The 23,668-nt window shown below is 36.5% G+C and overlaps 1 protein-coding gene across 1 annotated transcript in view; it reads right to left on the bottom strand.

Annotated features, from left to right (window-relative positions):
* Positions 1-693: 693 nt before the first annotated feature.
* Positions 694-23,668, bottom strand: part of LOC112404744 (zinc finger protein OZF-like) — a 28,691-nt gene continuing 5,716 nt past the window's right edge. Inside the window, exons 4-5 of the mRNA XM_024752850.1 lie at positions 7,867-7,959; positions 694-3,125 (exon numbers count right to left, since the gene is read on the bottom strand). Coding sequence (XP_024608618.1) covers positions 2,038-3,125; positions 7,867-7,959 — 1,181 coding nt within the window. The 3' untranslated portion in view covers positions 694-2,037. The remainder of the gene's footprint in view (positions 3,126-7,866; positions 7,960-23,668) is intronic.

Here is a 23,668-nt window from a genome sequence, read left to right on the forward strand (position 1 = left end):
GTGTGCCACAACTAGAGAGAAGCCTGCGAGCCGCAACGAAGAGAACACGCACCGCAATGAAGGGTCTGGCATGCCGCAACTAAGCCAAATAAATAAATAAAATTTTAAAAGCCATTAAAAAAAACAAAACAAAAGTAAACTACAGTAGCTTTATTACTTTCAGACAAAGCTGAATTAACAAAAGGAAAATTATCAGGAATAAAGAGGAGCATTACATAATGATAAAGGGGTAGATTCAGCAGAAGATAGAACAAGCCTTAAGAGTATGTGTTTAAAAACAGATGAAAATAGGAGGCAAGAACTGGGACTTCCCTGGTGGCACAGTGGTTAAGAATCTGCCTGCCAGTGCAGAGGACATGGGTTTGAGCCCTGGTCCAGGAAGATCCCACATGCCGCAGAGTGACTAAGCCCATGCGCCACAACTACTAAGTCTGCTTCGCAACAAGAGAAGCCACAGCAATGAGAAGCCCGAGCACCGCAATGCTGAGTAGCCCCCGCTTGCCACCAACAAGAGAAAGTCCACGCGCAGCAATAAAGACCCAACGCAACCAAAAATAAATAATTTTTTTAAAAAAGAACTGAAAACAATTATAATTTGAGATTTCAACAAACTTCCATTTGTACTTACTGGATTCATCAGTCAAAACAAGGACACAGTTGAACTGAGCAGCACCATCAGTCAATGGGATCTAATCAACATTTATAGAATACTTTATTCTACAACAGCAGAATACACATTTTTAAGCTCAGATGGCACTTTGATTGAGATAGACAATATTGTGGGTCACAATGCACAATTCAAAAGACAATGAAGCTAGAATTAATTAAAAAAACAGCCAGAAATATCAAAACATTTGCAGACTGAACAACACACTTCTAAATAACATTTAGATCAAAAGAGTCCCAGATAATTTTAAATTATTTTGAAAAGAGAATGGAAATACAACTTCTTTTTCCGTTTACAGGGTAAATAGTGAGTACCACTGTTCACAGCAACTCAGTTGAATCAGATTTGTTCTCCCAACGACTGTGCGTATGACTTTTGCATAATGTATATAATGTTCACACTAAATGCACTGGTGACCCTGAGACAATAAAAGTCTTGCAGAAAACATTGTTTGGCTTCTTTCCTGAAGAGGCAATTCAGTAACAATTGTATATCTTTTATACACTGGCCAGAAGACAGTAAGAGAAAATAGGAACATGAGGTATTTTAACTATCCAAATGTATCCTCTAACATGTTTACATAATGATAGTTTTTACATAAAAAGTGCATAATTCCCACTACCCTCATGTTGGATTCCAGTACAATTAAATTGAAGGTGGTCTTTGGGGAGAAAAGTTTTCCTCATCCATTACCTTCACAGGATGTTTTTCGAACACCCACTGAGTAGTCTGGTGGAAAAACTGTTCATAAGTGATTAATTTCAAGGATTTACCTCTTGTGTGAGTCCTCTAATGTCCAATGAGGGCTGAAATCTGGTGGAAACACTATCCATACACAATGCACATGAGGGATTTCTCTGTGAGTTTTGCTGATTGATTTCTCGAAGAGAAAATTTCCAGGTTTATTATATTCATTGCTCTTCCCCTGAGTTCTCTGATGCTGCACTTACAGTCAAAGTTTCCCCATATCCATTACATGCATAGAGTTTCTCAGTCTGATGTGTCCTAAGACCTGACTTCTGGCTAAAAGCTTTCCCATATTCATCATGTTAATGGGATTTCCCCGTGTGACTTCTCTGATGTGTTCTTAGGCCTGGGTTGCTGCTTTAAGTTTTCTAAAGTTTACTGCGTTGATAAGGTTTCTCCCACGTGGGGACTCTCTGATGTACTCTGAGGTTCAGTTTATAGGGGAAAACTTTCTCACGTTCATTACTAATAGGATTTCTTCCCAGTGTGAGTTCTCTGAAACCTTTAGGACTGGCATCTAGTTAAAGCTTTCTCACATTCAACCCATTCATTGGGTTTCTCCTCCGTGAATTCGCTGATGCAGAGGTAGGTGAGAATTTTCACAGAAGGATTTTCCACACTTACTACACTGTTAAGGTTTTTGTTCTGTGTGAATTTTGATGCCGAGTGAGGTGAGACTTCCTAGAGAGACATTTTCCACATGTATTACACTCATAGGGTTTCTCCCCTGTGTGATTTCTCTGATGTCTTTTTAGGGTTGACTTATGGCTAAAAGCTTTCCCACACTCACTACATTCATAAGGTTTCTCCCCTGTATGAGTTCTCTGATGTTCTCTGAGGTTTGACATGTGGGTAAAAGTTTTCTCACATTCATTACATGCATAAGGTCTCTCCCCACTATGAGTTCTCTGATGTCCAGTGAGGTATGACTTCCTATAGAAAAATATTCCACACTCATTACATTCATAGGGTTTCTCCCCTGTGTGAATTCTCTGATGCACAACGAGGTATGACTTCCTACAGATAGATTTTCCACACTCACTACATTCATAGCGTTTTGCCCCTGTGTGACTACTCTGATGCTCAGTGAGGTGAAACTTTGTATAGAAGACTTTTCCACATTTAGTACACTCATAGGGTTTCTCACCTGTGTGACTTCTCTGATGTCTTTTTATGGTTGACTTATGGCTAAAAGCTTTCCCGCACTCACTACATTCATACGGTTTCTCCCCTGTATGAGTTCTCTGATGATCTCTGAGGTGTGACGTGTGGGTAAAAGTTTTCTCACATTCATTACATGCATAAGGTCTCTCCCCAGTATGAGTTCTCTGATGTCCAATGAGGTAATACTTCCTAGAGAAGGATTTTCCACATTCTTTACATCCATAGGGTTTCACCCTTATTTGAGTTCTCTGATGTACACTAAAGGTAGACTGAGCGGGCGAGGTTTGCCAAAATATGGTATCATGACGGAAGCTCCCTTTTGTGTCACATTTCTGGGGAATGATAAGGGCTGCATCAGGGCTTAAGTTTCCTCCAATTTCAAAGGTCTTTATTTCTGAGTGAGTGCTCTGATGTTCTCTGCAGTGTAACTCCTGGTGGAAAGTTTTCTCAACTGTGTCTTTATTCTGAAGTTGAGCAAAAAAGTCTTCCTGCAAGTATTTTCCTTGATTTGCCAGGCTTTTCTCTAAGAGGTTATCAAGTTTGCTGTCTTATAAAATAAAGAAAATTAAAATGTCTTATGAACATTAAACACATTTCTTATAGGATGCAGCCTTTATATATATGTGCTATATTGTATTTAATTATTTGCTTTCTAGGCACCAAGTCTCCCTGAAATAAACATTCCAAATGTTTATACTATTCCTATACTCCTTGAGAAAAAAGGGCAACAAAATTATGATGATTATTACTATATAGTTGGCATTTTAAAAATAAGGAAATGAATGGTAAATAGATAATAGGACTCTCAAAAGTGGTTCACTCAGGAAATCTGAAAATGAGAGACTGGGATGACTGATTATGAGCAGCAGGTAGAATTGTAAGAAAAATCAGTTAACAAGGGTTTTCAAATGATAGATCAAAGAAGGGATTGGACTGAGGAAGAATAACAACGTCCAGGTCCTTATACTTCCAACTAGAGATTACAGTGGGAAGTCTACAAGCTTCCGGCTGGAGTCCCCCCTTTTCTATTCTAAACACATCAACACTAAAATAAATTTATAATTGCACTAATTTTCTCCTGATTATAGAAACAATTCTATAGCTCAAGCTCAAATCCTCCTGGAGTTATTCACAGAAATACAAATGTACAAGAAGTGTAAAAGTGATGAGAGGTAAAACCATAATTTGACCTAGAATGAATTCACTTCTATATGCTGGCTCTAATGCCTTAGTTTACTATACCAGGGTTGTTCAACAACAAACTTCTCTTGAACATCAAATCATAAGTTTCCACTTTCACTATGATTACTCACTCTCTTGAAACTAGTCTTAACCATGACTAATCTCTATATAAGCATTCCACCTACTTCTCAACATACTTAGTTTCTATTAGCTGAGATCCTTAAATAGCATGTTTCAACCTGTTTCCAAAAGCCTATTTAGAAATACCCTTTTTATTCATTTCACATAAAAGTTTCTTTCATGTGTGTGACTCATCTTACCTAGGCTATTTTAACCTTTGATGTAAAATGCCAGCCCTATGCTAAAACCTAAGGTGGCACTGAACACACTACCCTAAATACAACAGAAAACAGGAGTTAAGTGGCATCATTCTGGAAAACAACTTTTTTTTTTTAACAACTTCAGGCACATTAGATATTCTAGCTACCATTTTACAACTCCATATTTTCCAATCTAGCCTGGCCAGGCTATTTGTCTCCTATCAGTGGTTCCTTATCTACAATAATATTTTTCAGTTTCAACATTTATCTTCTACTCACAATCCTTTCTCTAAGTAACTCTATATCCCAATTTAAGGATTAAAGATTAATCTAGATATCTTTTGAGGCAATACTATTCTCTAAACTTGACCAAGAAAATACCTTCTTAGAGCTCCCCAACACTAGTTTACACTCTCACAATAAGTACTGCCTATACCATTCATCTTAACAATGAATAGATGGAGAGCACACGTGCACATTGAGGCACACACATTTTTAAGCAAATTATTATCACTTAAATCAGGATTCATCTTAAAATTAATGGCATGTTGACAGTTTTTTAGCTACCCCTAAAATAATGGTTCCTCTTTCAACTGATACCTTCTTAGAGCCTATAAAATATATTTCATGCAGCTTTGTGCTCCTAAATCTGAAACAGAACTCTCATTCTCTGATTATTTTTGCACTCCTCTGTGGTATGATATAAATTAGCAGTCCTTAAAAATGCACTATGGAACTTTGCTGGTGGTGCAGTGGTTAAGAATCTGCCTGCCAATGCAGGGGAAAAGGGTTTGAGCCCTGGTCCGGGAAGATCTCACATGCTGCAGAGCAACTAAGCCTGTGCGCCACAACTACTGAGCCTGCACTCTAGAGCCCGTGAGCCACAACTACTGAAGCCCATGTGCCTAGAGCCTGTGCTCTGCAACAAGAGAAGCCCGTGCACCACAATGAAGTGTAGCCCCCGCCTGCTGCAACTAGAGAAAGCCTGTGCACAGCAACAAAGACCCAATGCAGCCAAAAAAATATATATATACACATACATATATATATATATATATACATATTTTTTTAAATGCAGTATGTTTCAGAGCTACCCAGGCCACTCTCAGTTACACTGGCTTAGTCAAAGAAATTTGACTGCTGCATCAATACGTATGAAATACCTCTCTCCAACCTTATGGTCAATCCAATGTAACTACACAATATTAATTATATATAATGTCCCAGAAGAGGCAGGAATAAAGTAGGGAATATTCTTTTCTGGTGCATTATAATATACCAAATAATTTACCCACACACATTCATTTTAAGTACATCTTAATTTTTGTATGTGTGTATGTTTTAACATTCTGTTCCAAATAACAAGATACTATTCAGTTTTTTGTTTCTGACCATTATTTATATGGCATTTTTCTACCAACAGACTTTTGCTGCTTGATTTCATATGCATAATTTTCATTTTAGCTTCATAGACCATGGTTGTCCTGCAGTGCGTAATATTCCATTGTATTATTATATCATGATTTAACTTTAAGTTCACATGTAAATTAGTATTGAGGTTCCTTCCAAAATTGGGCTTTTTACAAATGTTGTATGAAAAGTATCTTATTTTGTTTCCCAGTGAAAATGTATAGGAAACTCTAGAAGATAAACCTGGGAGTGAAACTACTGAGTCGTGGGGAACAGGTATGTTAAAATTTAAAGAAAATGCTAATCTGTTTTCCCAAATACCAATTAATACCGCTCCTGCCTTGTTGATGATTCCCTGCATATCATCATACTCTTGGAATCATAAAACTTCTCCATGTTTGAAAATTGAGTGGGAAGAACATCATACTACAGTGTGATCTGATCTGAATTTGTGCTTCCCAGAGTAAGCATTTTTTTTTTTTTCATCTATGCCCTTCATACCCTTCTTTGAGAAATGCCTCTTTATGGACTTTGACTCTTTTTTAAATGGGTTGCTTACCTTTTTACTAACAATTTTAGTAGTTTAATATTTAACATACATTTGAATCCCAAGTTTTTGTCTCAGGTACTGAATCAGAAAATAAAATATTTTAAATATCTGCTCTCAGAGAGCTTATATTCCAGTGGAAAGAGACAGAGGGAAAAATTCATACTTCACAATAGTATATTAGGTGTTGAGTGGTTGGGAGAAAAATGAAACAGAAAAAAGGAGGAAGTAAGACTATTTGACACAGGAGTAACATTTAAAATACGATAGTCATGGAAGGCCATACTAAGGAGATATCTGTCTTAAGAGCTGAATTCCTTACGTATTATAGAAATAAATTCTTTCTGAGGTATATTTATAACAAATATCATTTCCCACTGTTTGATTTGTCTCCTCATGGCTATAAAAATATGAAACTTAGCATAAATATACATACAACTATTCTGTCCATGATAAGAAATAGTACAGAGTGACCACCCATGGAATTATCATTCTCATAAAGAAACAGAATATGACTGGATCAGAAAAACATCAGGTCTTTCTTAAGCACAAGTTTCTGTATCATTACACGTCACATCACTCATAAAATGTATAGTAATTAATTACTCTCATTTCTGTGCTGTTTTACAACTCTCTTTTAGAGGCCTTAAGAATTTGGACGTTTAGAAAAAATATATTCAATATCGGAAAAGTAAGATGTAACAAAAGTAATGAGATGTAATCCTGATGTTTTTCACATCTTGAAAAGCTAGGAAGCCAAATACATAACTTACAGCTGACAAATCAAGTAACGGTCACAATGATACTGAACAGGTAAAAACTAAGAGAGATTATAAAAGAAACTAAAGTTGGGTGTTAAAAAATGGGAAGGAAGAGAAAGTAAGCATTTTAATTTCATAACCGTTTACACATCAGGTGATTACTAGACATTGTCTAAATAAATGGATCATTAAGCAATTGCATGAGATTATAAATTTTTATGGTCACACCTTAAGCCAAAGTACAACCTAACTATGTTATTAGGAGAAAAACACACTTATTCTAAAAAGAAAAGAAAGCAGGGCTATTACTGAAGAGCTTCTGTAACATTATACACAGAAACAGCATTTAGAAGTAACTGCCGATCAATATGAATGGGCTAATGTAAACTATTAAAAGAAAATGCTATTAGACTGTATTTGAGACATACCTAAAATTAATTTGGAAAATCAGAAATATAAAGTGGTAAATTAAGAAAACATATAAAAATAATTCAGGATTCACTAATCTCAGTCAAGGCTGAATTCAATTTTTCAAAGTTAAATTCAAGGTTTAATATAATGCCAAAAAAAATCTCATGAGTATTTTTTGAAATTTGATCAGCTCATTATTAAAACCTATCATAAAGGTGCTGTAATCAATATGAAATGGTCTAGTGTAGAGATATTAAAGAGGCCACAGAAACAACAGAGAAACCAGGACCAAATACATGATTTACTGACTCTTGACTTCTAAAGTAACAATGCATAAAACTGAAGAAAATTCCCCATGTGAATGACTGCTAAATTGCATGTTTGAATGGAAATGTTTATATCATTTATATTTAGAATAATCATCTATGTATTTGGGTTTGTACTGTATCTTGAAGCTTACTATTTGCAAGATGAGAAAATCAATGTGCTAATATTCCATCCCTTTTCTTACACACTCATTTACATCATATTTGGTATACTCTTTACACACTTCAAGATATAAGTCCTCACAAAGAAAAGTGTTTAAACTATTTCACCTCTAACTGACCATTTTGGATCTAACTTCCCCTGGAGTTGTGTCTAAAGTACTCAACTCACCTGCATGGCTCTTGTTTAGAAATTCTTCCTCTAGTAACAATGGATCATCTTGCTCCAACTTGATGATTACATCTGGTTTTGTAAAATAATACCCTGTAAATGGGAAATAACATGGCATTTAGATCAGCTGAACTGGCTTTAATGCACATGAATGTGAAGGAAGGAATAGTTATAGGGAGTAGCAAAGTGACGGTGCTCATTTGACCTTTCCTTTGGAGAGGAAACTACAATATAGTTTTTTTCTGAATCTAAAAAGGAATTGATCTCATTAAAGCCCTGAATCATAAGGATACATAACACTGAGTCTACATGTACAGAGGTTTAAATAAGGCTCTGCACAGGAACTTCCAATCATGACCATCATGGTGTAAGAGGAATAATGGTACATGCCAATCAACTGGAAACCATACAAAATCAATAAAATAATGACCTTTAGGGATTACACATGAGACAATGGCACTGGAAAACAAGGACCTCTGAGAGAAGGGAAAGAAACAGAATTTCTAGGTTATGGTACAGAAAGAAGACACCAAATCACAGCCTGCTGAACTACAGAACGCAAAGTTCAGAGTTCAGGAAAGCCAAAACAATTAGAATTTCTGGAGTAAAATATTTCAGAGGAAAGAGGTACACTGAGAGAGAAGCAGGAAGCTCTAACAGAAAGGTCACCTTGAGTAAAATTTGTACATTCATATAAGAAAGCTTCCAACAATGCAGGAAAAAGAACCCAAACACAATAGGTAGAAAAATTCCCAAGCATACACAGAGACAGGATGTTTGGAAAGAGTGGAAAGATCTTCTACTATGTGAGGTATTAGATGCTCTGTATCCAAGAGTATTATTGTCCTACTACTTTGACCAAGTTAGTCTTAAAGAATGCTCTAGACCTGAAATAACAAGCAAATACTGAGTTAATTTAAATGATTTACTTGAATTAAATTACATTAGGGGCTTCCCTGGTGGCGCAGTGGTTGAGAGCCCACCTGCCGATGCAGGGGACACGGGTTTGTGCCCCGGTCCGGGAAGATCCCACATGCCGCGGAGCGGTTAGGCCCATGAGCCACGGCCGCTGAGTCTGCGCGTCCGGAGCCTGTACTCCGCGACGGGAGAGGCCACAGCAGTGAGAGGCCCGCGTACCGCAAAAAAAAAAAAAAAAAAATTACATTAGAAGCAAGCACTGAAAAGATTAAAATTATTCTCAACTAATTTACTACTCCCCCAAAAAATGCCCCAAAGAATTTAAACAAATATCACAAAATCTAGCAGCCAACAATGCAAAAATCACAATATGTAGCACACTATCAAAAATGACTAAGTATGGGGTGGGGAGCAGGAGACAAGATGGCGGAGTGGAAGAACTTGAGCTCACTTCCTCTCATGAAAACATCAAAATCACAACTGCAATCAACCATTGACAAAAAAGACTTGAACCTACCAAACAAGATATTCTACACCCAAAGACAAAGAAGAAGCCAAAACGAGACGGTAGGAGGGGAGCTTCTGTGATATAATCAAATCCCATGCTCACTGGGTAGGTGGCCTACAAACTGGAAAATAATTATATCGCAGAGGTTTTCCCACAGGAGTGAGAATTCTGAGCCCCATGTCAGGCTCCCAAGCCTGTGGGTCTGGCATCAGGAGGAGGCACTGCCAGAGCATTTGGCTTTGAACACTAGTGGGGCTTGAGTGCAGGAGCTCCAAAGGACTGGAGGAAACAGAGATTCCATTCTTGGAGGACACACACAAGGTTTCATGTGCACTAGGAACCAGGGCAAAGCAGTGACTCCATAGGAGCCTGTGCCAGACATAGCTGTGGGTCTTGGAGGGTTTCTTGGAGAAACGGGGGTTGGCCGTGCCCGTCTGTGGGGGCAAGTACACTGCTGGCGGAGGCCTCAAGAAATAATCATCACCATGAGCTCTTCGGGAGATCGTCATCTTGGCACCAACAGCTGGCCCCAACCAACAGCCTACAGGCTCCAGTGCAGGGATGCCTCGGGCCAAACAACCAACAAGGTGGGAACACAGCCTCACCCACCAGCAGACAGGCTGCCTAAAGTCTTCCTAACCCCACAGATGCCTCTAAACAAACCCCCTGACAAGGCCCTGACCACCAGAGGGACAAGACCCAGCTCCACCCACCAGTGGGCAGGCACCAGTCTCTCCAACCAGGAAGCCTACACAAGTCTCTGGACCAACCTCACCGACCAGGGGGCAGACACCAGAAGCAAAAGGAACTACAGTCCTTCAAACTGAGGAATGGAGACCACAAACACAGAAAGTTAGATAAAATAAGACAGCAGAGAAGTATGGCCCAGACGAAGGAACAAGATAAAACCACAGAATAACAACTAAGTGAAATAGAGATAGCCAACGTAACTGAAAAAGAACACAGAATAATGATAATAAAGATGATCCAAGATCTTGGGAAAAGAATGAGGCACAGATGAAGAAGATAGAAGAAATCTTTAATAATGCACTAGAAGCTTTGAGAAGGGAGTTGAACAATACAATAACTGAAATATAAATACATGAGAAGGAATCAATAGCAGGAAAAATGAGGCAGACTTACAAATAAGTGAGCTGGAAGACAGATTGTTGGAAATCACTGCTGCAGAACAGATAAAGAAAAAAGAATGCAAAGAAATGAGAACAGTCTAAGAGACCTCTGGGACAACATTATATGCACCAATATTCGCATTATAGGGGTTCCAGAAGAAGAGAGAGAGAAAGGGCCTGAGAAAATATTTGAAGAGATAATAACTGAAGATTTCCCTAACATGGGAAAGGAAACAGTCACCCAAGTCCAGGAACTGCAGAGGCCCAGTCAGGATAAATCCAAGGAGGAACACACTGAGACACACATTAATCAAACTGACAAAAATTAAAGACAATGAGAAAGTATTAACAGCAACAAGGATAAGCAACAAATAACATACAACAAAATTCCCATAAAGTTATGAGCTGATTTTTCAGCAGAAACTCTGCAGGCCAGAAGGGAGTGGTATGATATACTGAAAGCGATGAAAGGGAAGAATCTACAACCAAGAATCCTCTACCCAGCAAGGCTCTCGTTCAGATTCAATGGAGAAATCAAAAGCTTTACAGACAAGCAAAACCTGAGAGAATTCAGCACCGCCAAACTACCTTTACAACAAATGCTAAAGGAACTTCTCCAGATGGAAAGAAAAAGTCACAACCAGAAACAAGAAACAAGAAAATTATTAATGGAAAAGTTCACTGGTAAAGGCAAACAGAGTAAAGGTAGGAAATCACCTACACAGAAATGATATCAAAGCCAGCAACTGTGAGAAGAGGATGGTACAAATGTAGGATATTGGAAATGCATTTGAAATTAAAAGACCAGCAGCTTAAAACAATCTTGTTTATATACAGACTTCTATATCAAAACCTCATGGTAACCATAAACTGAAAATCTACAATAGAGACACACACACAAAAGAAGACAAAGCAAGGCAAACACAACTCTAAAGATAGTCATCAAATCACCAAAGAGAAAAGAGGAAGGGAAGAAAAAAGCCCCACAAACACAAATTCAAAACAATTAACAAAATGGCAATAAGAACATACATACAGATATGCTCCACCCAAAAGACTTATAGGCTGGCTGAACGGATACAAAAACAAGACCCATATATATGCTGTCTACAAAAAACCCACTTCAGACCTAGGGACACATACAGACTGAAAGTGAAGGAATGGAAAAAGATATTCCAAGCAAATGGAAATCAAAAGAAAGCTGGAGTACCAATCTTCTTATCAGACAAAATAGACTTTAAAATAAAGACTGTTACAAAAGACAAATAAGGACACTGAATAATGATCAAGGGATTAATCCAAGAAGATATAAAAATTATAAATATATATGCCCTAACATAGGAGCAACTTGATATATAAGGCAAATACTAACAGCCATAAAAGGAGAAATCAACAGTAACACATAATAGTGGGAGATTTCAATGCCACTGTTATTAAACCCCACCTTCAAAGGACAGATCAACCACACAGAAAATCACTAAGGAAACACAAGTCTTAAATGACTTAGTTGATATTTATAAGGCATTTCCATCTCACAGCAGAATACACATTCTCCTCAAGGGCACACAGAACAACCTCCAGGATAGATCACATCTGGGGTCACAAATCAAGCCTCTGTAAATTTAAGAAGATTTACATCATAGCAAGCATCTCCTCCAACCACAGTGCTAAGAGATTAGAAATCCACTACAAGGAAAAAAACTGTAAAAAACACAAACACATGGAGGATAAACAATATATTACTAAACAACCAATGGATCACTGAAGAAATCAAAGAGGAAATAAAAAAATACTTAGACACAAATGAAAATGAAAACATGACGATCTGAAATGTGGGAGGCAGCAAAAGCAGTTCTAAGGGGGAAGTTCATAGCAATACAACCTTACCACAGGAAAGAAGAAAAATCTCAAATATTAACAACCTAATATTACACCAAAAGCAACTAGAGAAAGAACAAACAAATTCCAAAGGTAGCATAAGGAAAGAAATAGTAAAGATTAGAGCAGAAATAAATGAAACAGAGACTGAGAAAACAATAGAAAAGGTCAATGAAACTAAAAGCTGGTTCTTTGAAAAGATAAAAAATTGGTAAACCTTTAGCCAGACTCATCAAGAAAAAAAGGGAGAGGGCTCAAATCAATAAAATTAGAAAAGAAGAAGGAGTTACAACTCACACCATAGAAACACAAAGGATCTATAAGAGACTACTACAAGCAACTATATGCCAATAAAATGGACAAACTAGAAGTAATGGACATATTCTTAGAAAGGTACAATCTCCCAAGACTGAACCAGGAAGAAATAGAAAATATAAACAGACCAATCACAAGTACTGAAATCGAAACTGTGATTAAAAAATTTCCAAGAAACAAAAGTCCAGGACCAGATGGCTTCACAGGCGAATTCCATCAACATTTAGAGAAGAGGTAACACCTATCCTTCTGGAACTCTTCCAAAAATTGCAGAGGAGGGAATACTCCCAAACTTGTTCTATGAGGCCACCATCACCCTGATACCAAAATGAGACAGAGACACCACAAAAAAAGAAAATTACAGGCCAATATCACTGATGAACATAGATGCAAAAATACTCAACAAAATACTAAAAAAATGAATTCAACAATACATTAAAAGGATCATACACAATGACCAAGTGGGATTTATCCCAGGGATGCAAGAATTCTTCAATATGCACAAATCAATCAGTATGACACACCACATTAACAAACGGAAGAATAAAAACTGTATCATCATCTCAACAGAAGCAGAAAAAGCTTTCGACAAAATTCAGCACCCATTTATTATAAAAACTCTCCAAATGTGGGCATAGAGGAAACCTACCTCAACATAATAAAGGCCATATATGACAAGCCCACAGCTAACATCATTCTCAACCATGAAAAGTTGAAAGCATTTCCTCTAAGATCATGAACAAGACAAGGATCTCCAGTCTTGCCACTTTTATTCACTTTTATAGTTTTGGAAGTCCTAGCCATTGCAATCAGAGAAGAAAAAGAAACAAAAGGAATCCAAATTGGAAAAGAAGAAGTAAAACTGTCACTGTTCACAAATGACATGGTATTATACATAGAAAATCCTAAAGATGCTAAAAGAAAACTACCAGAGCTAATCAGTGAATTTGGAAAGGTTGCAGGATACAAAATTGATGCACAGAAATCTCTTGCATTCCTACACACTAACAATGAAAGATCAGAAAGAGAAGTTAAGGAAACAATCCCATTTACCATCACATCAAAAAGAATAAAATACCTAGGAATAAACCTACCTAAGGAAGCAAAAGACCTGTACTCTGAAAACTGTAAGACGCTGATGAAAGAAACTGAAGATGACACAAACAGATGGGAATATATACCATGCTGTTGAATTGGAAGAAACAATATCATCAAAATGGCTATTCTACCCAATGCAATCTACAGATCCAATGCAATCAGTATCAAATTATCAATGGCATTTTTCACAGAACTAGAAGAAAAAAATTGAAAATTTGTGTGGAGACAAAAAAGACCCTGAATAGCCAAAGCAATTCTGAGAAAGAAAAACAGAGCTGGAGGAATCAGGCTCCCTGACTTAAGACTATCCTACAAAGCTACAGTCATCAAAACAGTATGGTACTGGCACAGAAACAGAAATATAGATAAATGGAACAGGACAGAAAGCCCAGAAATAAACCCACACAACTATGGTCAATTAATCTACAACAATGGAGGCCAGAACATACAATGGACAAAAGACAACCTCTTCAATAAATGGTGCTGGGAAAACTGGACAGCAACATGTAAAAAGAATGACACTAGAACATTCTCTACCACCACAGACAAAAATAAACTCAAAACGGATTAAAGACCTAAATGTAAGGCCAGATACTATAAAACTCTTAGAGGAAAACACAGGCAGACACTCTTTGGCATAAATTGCAGCAACATCTATTTAGATCCACCTCCTAGAGTAATAAAAATAAAAAGAGAAATAAACAAATGGGACCTTATTAAACTTAAAACTTTTTGCACAGCACAGGAAACCATAAACAAAACAAAAAGACAACCTACAGAATGAGATAAAATATTTGCAAAGAAAGCAACTGACAAAGGATTAATCTCCAAAATATACAAACAGCTCATGCAGCTCAATATCAAAAAAACCCACAAAACAGAACAATCAATAAATGGGCAAAAGATGTAAATAGACATTTCTCCAAAGAAGACATACAGATGGCCAAAAAGCACAGGAAAAGATGCTCAACATCTCTAATTATTAGAGAAATGCAAATCAAAACTACAATGATGTATCACCTCACACCAGTCAGACTGGCCATCATCAAAAAGTCTACAAATAACAAATGCTGGAGAGGGTGTGGAGAAAAGGGAACCCTCCTCCATTGTCGGTGGTAATGTAATTTGGTACAAGCACTATGGAGAACAGTGTGGAGGTTTCTTGAAAACCTAAAAATACAACTACCATAGGACCCAGCAATCCTACTCTTGGGCACATAACCGGAGAAAACCATAATTTAAAAAGATACATGCATCCCAATGTTCATTGCAGCACTATTTACAGTAGCCAAGACAAGGAAGCAACCTAAGTGTCCATCAACAGAGGAATGGATAAAGATGTGGTGCATATCTACTGTGGAATATTACTCAGCCATAAAAAAGAATAAAATAATGCCATTTGCAGATGGACCTAGAGGTTATCACACTAAGTGAAGTCAGACAGAGAAAGATAAATATTACATGATATCCTTACATATGGAATCTAAAAAAATGATGTAAGTGAACTTATTTACAAAACAGAAACAGACTCATAAGTTTGAAAACAAATTTATGGTTACCAAAGGGGAAAGGCGGGGGAGGGACTAGTTAGGAGTTTGGGATTAACATATACACACTACTATATATCAAATAAACAAGGATATACTTTATAGTACAGGGAACTCTACTCAATATTCTATAATAATCTATATGGAAAAAATCTGAAAAAGAATGCTTATATGAATATTTAAAACTAAATCACTCTGCTGTACCTTGAAACTACAACATTATAAATCAACTATACCCCAGTATAAAATTAAAATTAAATTTTAAAAAAATGACCAAGTATGAAAAGAAGGAAAACATGATTCATGACCAGGAAACAAGTCAATCAATGGAACAGAAGAAAAAATGTCATCTGAGATTAAATTTGCTTCCAAGGACCTCAAAGCTGCTATTCTAATACACTCTATAGGTTAAAGAAGATAGAGAAAAACATGAACATGTTGAGAAAACAGTGTTAAAACAAAAGTCCAGAACTGAACTTCAAGGCAGGACAATATACTCCCCGGAGGGGAGAAAAACACTAAAAAACTCCAAAGGGTTTTGTTATAAGGATTACCAATATTTACATCAGATGTAAAAACTGACATAGATCTCTTAATAAGATATGTAGGTTCTCATGTGCTTTTGCACTCATTTTGTTATGTTCCAATCATATACTTATTTGGAAACTGCATTGTTTGCTTGTGAATGGTGCAAAAGGCTAATACCTCAGTGTCGTTATGGCAGCTTTTGACCTCAAAGGCACTCTGAAAAGGTCACTGGGACTCCCAAGTCAAAGGGCCATACGGTCCTAATAGACCTGCCATATTCAGTGCCTTCAGGAATTCCTCATTAATTTCAAAGGGCACCCAGCCAACCGAGCACTCTATTACTCTAGTGGTTCTTAAGTTGTGGTTCTGGGGTGACATATGAGAATCTGCATTTCTAACAAATTTTCCCAGATGATTCAAAAGTCTAATATTAGAGTTTAATATTAGAATGTCTAATGTTCTGGGGTGACATATGAGAATCTGCATTTCTAACAAATTTTCCCAGATGATTCAAAAGTCTAATATTAAAGTCTAATATTAATATTAGAATGGCAAACATTTCTGTTCCCCTGTGACTTATTCTAAATGGCAGCTTTTAAAAGAAAGTCAGTATGCCCAAACATGAGATTTTCAAACTGTTCATGCTTATCTTACAAATTCAGTACATTATTCTTACTAACTTTCTCTGCTAAATAAAGGACCTAAAATTAAGTATTAACTTTCACCTGCCCCAATCAAGTTAGGTTCCTCTTGTCTCCCCAAACCACTGTCTGGAATCCTGAGCAAACTCAAAGTGCTAGTACTTATCCAAAAATATAATGACACTTTTAGACAAATGAATAAATAAAACCTATTGCCAGCTGATCAGATCTAAAAGAAAAGTTAAGTCATCTATCTGGATTTTAAAAAATTATACCAAGTGTAAATATGAATCTACACAAAAGAAATAAAGAGAAAAGTAAATGGATAATATATAAATAAAACACACTGTTCTTGTTTTAAAAATATATTAAAGTACAAATAACATTTTATAAGAAGAAAACAATGTATTATGTGGATTATAAGATATGTAGAAGCAAAATAAATGACAACAAGAACACAAAGGATGAAAGACAGAAAAGGAAAATATTCTGTAATAACAAAGTTGAAGTAACAAGATATTTGAAGGCAGACTGACACTTTAGAGATGTATATTTAGAAACCACTAAAAATACAAACAAGTATATCTCAGAAGCCAAAAGTGGTTAAAGGAGATTCATTAAAAATAAGTAGTTAAGGGAATTCCCTGGTGGTCCAGTGCTTAGGACTTGTACTTTCACTGCTGAGGGCCCAGGTTCAATCCCTGGTCAGGGAACTGAGATCCTGCATGCCACACAGTGCAGCCAAAGAAAATAAAAAAAGGTGGGGGTGGGGGGGGGAAACGAGTTAATCACAGAGAAGGTAGGAAAGAGGGGGGAAAAAAAGACAAAAAAGCAAGAAGGTTTCAAATTCAACCACAAAGATAGCATTAAATATAAGTGATATGAACATTTTGCTAAAACACAAAAATTGTCAGAGCTAATAAAAAGTAAAACAAACACACTCTCTCTTAGAAACTGACTGTGAATGTAAAGACACAGGTTAGAAATAAAAGGACAGAAAAACTATATATCACACGAAGCACACAATAAGCACATGATAGTCTGACTGACTATACAGTACCAAACAAAATTCAGGAAAAGAAATATTACCAGGAATAAAAATAAACAATGCAAAATGCTAAAAGGGAAAATTCATCAGGAGGATGTAACAATCCTAAGTGCTTTGCCACTTAAAAACAGAGCTTCAAAATGCCTGAAGCAAATCTTGTTGAAAAAGATAACACACAAATTATACTTAGATACTCACATTCCTTTCTCAATATTTAATAAAACAAGTAGATAAGATATTAAAAGGATAAAGAAGCCTTCAGCAATATGATCAGCCCACTGGAACTAATCCCCATCAAGAAAAAGTACTCTTTTCAGTCACATATGGAACATTCCCCAGGATCATATGCTAGGCCCTAAGACAAATTTCAATACATTCAATAAGACTGAACCATGCATGAAATATTATCCAGAATGACATACAAACAAAGGATATAAAAATTATAACAATAAATTATGAAACAAATAGTTGGAAAGTAAACAAATTCTACAAAACCAATGGATCAAACAAGAAATCACTGGACATTTTAAAAAATATCTTGGATTAAATGAAAATAAAAACACAACATCAAAACTTGTGTGATGCAGCTAAAGCAGTTTTCAAAGGAAAATAGAGAGCTTTATGCTTACACTAAAAAAGCAAAACCGGGTGGCGCAGTGGTTAAGAATTCGCCTGTCAATGCAGGGGACACGGGTTCGAGCCCTGATCCAGGCAGATCCCACACACTGCAGAGCAACTAAGCCCATGTGCCACAACTACTGAGCCTGCGATCCACAACTACTGGGCCCACACGCCGCAACTACTGAAGCCTGCGCGCCTAGAGCCCGTGTTCCGCAACAAGAGAAGCCACGGCAATGAGAAGCCCGCGCACCACAACGAGAAGCCCACACAACACAACGAAAAGTAGGCCCCGCTTACTGCAACTGGAGAAAGGCTGCATGTGGCAACGAAGACCCAACGCAGCCAAAAATAATTAATTAAAAATAAATAAATAAATAAAAATAATAAAGCAAAACCAAGTCTCAATTCATGAGCTTAAATTTTATCATAAAACAGCAAAGAAAGGAAGGGCAAGGTAAACCAAATCAGTATAGAAAATCCTAAGGTATCCAGAAATAAATAAATAAACTTCTGAAAGTTAATAACCAGGTTCATCAAAGTTGCAGAATACAAGATAAATATGCAAAACTCAGCTGTATTTCTATGTACTAGCAATGAGCAATCCAAATATGAAATAAAGAAAACAATTCCATTTACAATAGCATCAAACAGAATAAAATACTTAGAATAGCTTTAACAGAAGTATAAACCTTGCCCATTTAAAGCAACAAAATATCATTGCAATAAATTTTAAAAGGCCTAAATAAATGGAAAGACAGATAATCTCAATGTTCATGGATCACAAGAATTAAAGTTGTCAAGATGGCAATACTCCAGGAGTTGAGCTACAGTCAAACCCTCTCAAAATCTCAGCTCTACTCTTTTACAGAAATTGACAAACCAATCCTAAAATTATGGAAATGCAAGTTACGCAGAATAGCTAAAACAACCTTGATAAAGAAAAAACTTGGAGGGCTCACACTATTCAATTTCAATTACTCTGTTATAGAAAACACTCCTGTTTCTCATCTATATTACTGTCTCTACTCACAAAATACTTCTGTATTCTCAGTACTACTTCACTGCTGGTCACTGAATGTGTAGAGGTTTTTCCCACTACCAGGCAACTCTGCAATACGAACAAGGTGTCCTACATTCAATTCAGTTCTGACATATCTACTTGGAGTTTGCATCAGATCCCATAGGCTAGGGGTTCAGTCCCGCAAGATTGCCTCTCCTCACACTTTAGATGTCAATTACAAGTCCAGGTTGCTACCTGTGCTTCTGACCAGCTAGCTATAAATGGGAGGTTCCCACATCCTGGTGCTCAGGTTTAATTTGCTAGAATGGCTTACAGAACTCAGGAAAACAGTTTGCTTACTATTAATAGATTGCCAGGTTTATTACAAAGCATACAACTCAGAAACAGCCAGACAAAAAAGCTGCATAGGGCAAAGCTTCCATGCCCTGTCCAGGAGCATCAACCTCCCACCACCTACAAGTGCTCAGCAACAACAAGGCTCTCTGAACCCTAGAGTTCAGAAATTTTTATGGAGATTTCATTATGTAGGAATAACTGTTGTTAGTAATTAAGTCAAGCCCTGGAGGTCTGGGGGTGGGCCTGAATGTCCCAACCCTCAAATCACTTGATTGGTATTCCTGGCAACAAGCCTACATCCTCAGGGGGTTTCCAAATGCTACCTCATTAACATGAACTATGGCATGGTTGAAAGGGGCTTGTTAGGAATAACAAAAGACATCTCAATCTCTCTTACATTTAGGAAATCCCAAGGGATTTGGAACTCTGTGCCAGGAACAGAGATGAAGACCAAATCTTCTTTCTCATTATAAATCACAATATCATACTGTACTATTAAGGTAGTACTGGTGTGAGAATAAACATTATAAAAATAAAAATAGAGACCAATGGAATAGAAGTGAGAGGACAGAAATGAACCCTTACATCTATGGACAACTGAATTTCAACAAGGGGGCTACAATTCAATCAGAAAAATATAGTCTTTTCAACAAATGATGTTGGAAAACACTTCACTATTCACATGCAAAAGAATGACGTTGTAACACATACCATCTATAAAAATTAACTCAAAATGAATAACAGACCTGAATGTAGAGAAAAAAGTTATAAAATATACAGAAAAAAAATAGGAGTAAATGTTTTTGACTTTGAGTTAGGCAAAGTTTTCTGAGATTTGACAAAGAGGAAAAGAGAAAATAGGCCAGCTGGATATTATCAAAATGAAAAACTTTTGCGATTCAAAGAGCTCCATGTAGAAAGTGAAAAGACAACTCACAGAATGGAAGAAAATATTTACAAAACATATAACTGATAAAGAGACTTGTATCCAGATTATATTAAAAAATCTTAAAAGTCAACAATGAAGACAAATAACCCAACTTATAAATGGAGAATGGGATGTGAACAGACATTTCTCCAAGGAATATACACAAACAGCTAATAAGCAATTAACACATTAAAATGCTCAAAATTAGAGAGATACAACTCACAACTATAATGAAATCCCACTTCACACTCCACTTTTTTAGGAGGGCTAAAAAAAAAAAACAGACACTAACAATTATTCAGGTACATGTGGAAAAAACAGGAACCCTCATTCATTGCTGGTGGGGTGGTATAAGAAGTACCACTGCTTTGAGACGTTCTTTTGGCAGTTCCTAAAATTGTTAAAACAGAGTTACCATATCACCCAGTAATTCTACGCTAAGTATATACAAAGTAGAATGGAAAACTATGTGCACACAAAAACACAACTGGTCTAGCAGCATTATTCATTAACAGTCAAAATGGAAACAACCCAAAGCCCACCAACGGAAAAAAAAAATGTGATATATCCATAAAATCAAATATTACTTAACCAGAAACTGAATTTGATTACGGATACATATTATAACACTGATGAACCTTAAAAAGATCATGCTGGGCTTCCCTGGTGGCGCAGTGGTTAAGAGTCTGCCTGCCGATGCAGGGGACACGGGTTCGTGCCCCGGTCTGGGAGGATCCCACGTGCCGCGGAGCGGCTGGGCCCGTGAGCCATGGCCGCTGGGCCTGCGCGTCTGGAGCCTGTGCTCCACAACGGGAGAGGCCACAGCAGTGAGAGGCCCGCGTACCACACACACACACACACTCTCTCTCTCTCTCTCTCTCTCTCTCTCCCCCTCTCTTTCTCTCTCTCTCTCTATATATATATAAATATACTGAATTGTGTAAATTAAAAGGGTGAACTTTTGGTACATGAATTCTACCTCAATCAAGTTGTTATTAAAAAATAAATTCCAACAAAGAAAATTCCAGGTCCAGATTGCTTCTGTAATGAATTCTAGTATGAACTTTTAAGGAAGAAATGATATTAATTTTACAGCACTAGGAATAGAAAGAAAAGAAATAGGTGACAATAAGCAACTATTTAAGGCCTATGACTAACATCATACTTAGTTGTAAATAATAAATAAATTCTTCACATTAAATCCTGGCCTGTTCAAAAAAGAAATTAAAACACATAGAGATTAGAAAAATATAAAAATATCTTTATTTACAAATCATATTATTTAATATATAAAATAGTCTAAGGAATCTTCAAGACATCTAGTAGAAGTAACAAGTGAAGTTAGCAAAACAGAGATAAACATCAATGAACATGAATTATATTTCTACTTAAATCCAAAAAAATTGGAAATTGAAGTTTTTAAAAGTATCATTACAGATAGCATCAAAAGATTTAAGGATACATCTCACAAAAAAGGCTGAAGACACGTAAGTGAAAACTGTAACACACTGCAAAGGAACATTAAAAGCTAAGGAAAAGTAAGGACATTGTTCACACATCAGAAAATTCAATATTATTAGATGTAAAATTTCCCCCAAATCTTCTAAACATTCAACACAATCCTTATAAAACGCCACTAGGGTTTCCAGAAAAAATAAAATCTTTAAAAATTTATAGGGAAAGGAAAACAAACTGTAATAGCCAAAAGAAAAAGGTAAGAGGACTTATTCCTTCTGATGTAAAAACTTACTGCATAGACAGATTAATCAAAATAGTGCATGACTAGTGCACTAGTCAAATAGTGCATACCTATTAAGATAGGTATTTAGATCAATAAATCAGAATGATATTGAGAGAAGCCTATGCATATGTGTACAATTCATTTCAAAAGGTGCCAAGGCAACTGAATAGGAAAAGGATAACCAGTGAGCCAAGCAGACCTTTAGCTGCAAAAATGAATCACAATCTATATTTCACACCATTTACACAGATTAACCGGAAAAAGTCAAAGACTTAAATGTAAAATCTAAACCAAGGATATTTCTAGAAAAAAACAGAGGAGAAAATCTGAATGACCTTTGTTAGGCAAATTATGAAACAGGGGGTGGGGGGAATAGAATAGGAAAGTAAAGGAAATGATAGATTGGACTTCATCAACATGAAAACCTTTTGCCCAACTGTTTCACAACTAAAAAGATCAACCACAGATTAGGAGAAAAAAATTGTCAACATGTGTATCTTATAAAAGTCTTCCATTGAGATTGTATAAAGAACTCTTTCAACTGAATTATAAGCTGAAAAACTCAACAGAACAAATGGGCTAAGGATCTGAACTTACTTTTTTAAAAGCTATGTGAATGAACAAATAGCATACAAAAGTTGTTCATCGTTATTAGTCAAAGAGAAATGATAAATGAAACCCCAATAGATACAACAGACCCCCACTAAAAGGATAAAAACTCATCGGGTTTACAACACAAAATGATGGTGACTATTTGGAGCAACTAGAATTACTATAAGTTACTAATGCCCACGTAAATGACACATGCACTTTAAAAACATTTGGCAGTTATTGTTTTCTTCTTCATATACAGGCATATGTCAGACACTGCAGGTGTGGTTGCAGATCAGAGCAATACAGTGAATATCACAATAAAGTGAGTCGCACAAATTGTTTGGTTTCCCAATACATAGAAAATCTGTGTTTACACACAGAGTAGACTAGTAAGTTTGCAACAGCATTATGTCTTAAAAAACAATGTACATATCTTAATTTAAAATAACACTTTATTGCTAAAAAATGGTAACCATCACTGAGCCTTCAGTGCATGGTAATCTTGCTGGTGGAGGGTTTGCCTCAGTGTTGATGCTGCTGACTATTAATGGTGGTGGTTACTGAAGGCTGAGGTGGCTGTGGCAGTTTCTTAAAACAAGACAACAATGAAGTTTGTCACATCAATTGACTCTTCCTTTCATGAATTATTTCTCCGTAATATGCAAAGCGAATTGACAGCATTTTACAGACAGTAAAACTTCTTTCAAAACTAGTCAATCCTCTCAAACCCTGCTACTACTTTATTAACTAAATGTGTAATATTCTAAATCCTTTGTTGTCCTTTGAAGGATCTTCAGAGTGTCTTCACCAGTAGATTCCATCTCAAGAAACCACTTCCTTTGCTCCTTCAAGAAGCAACTCCTCATCCATTAAATTTTTATCATGGGATTGCAGTAGCTCAGTCACATCTTCAGGATCTGCTTCTAATTCTGATTCTTCTGCTTCTTCCA

Source organism: Neophocaena asiaeorientalis, unplaced genomic scaffold (genome assembly GCF_003031525.2).
Source record: "Neophocaena asiaeorientalis asiaeorientalis breed wild unplaced genomic scaffold, Neophocaena_asiaeorientalis_V1.1 scaffold471, whole genome shotgun sequence".
Taxonomy (NCBI): domain Eukaryota; kingdom Metazoa; phylum Chordata; class Mammalia; order Artiodactyla; family Phocoenidae; genus Neophocaena; species Neophocaena asiaeorientalis.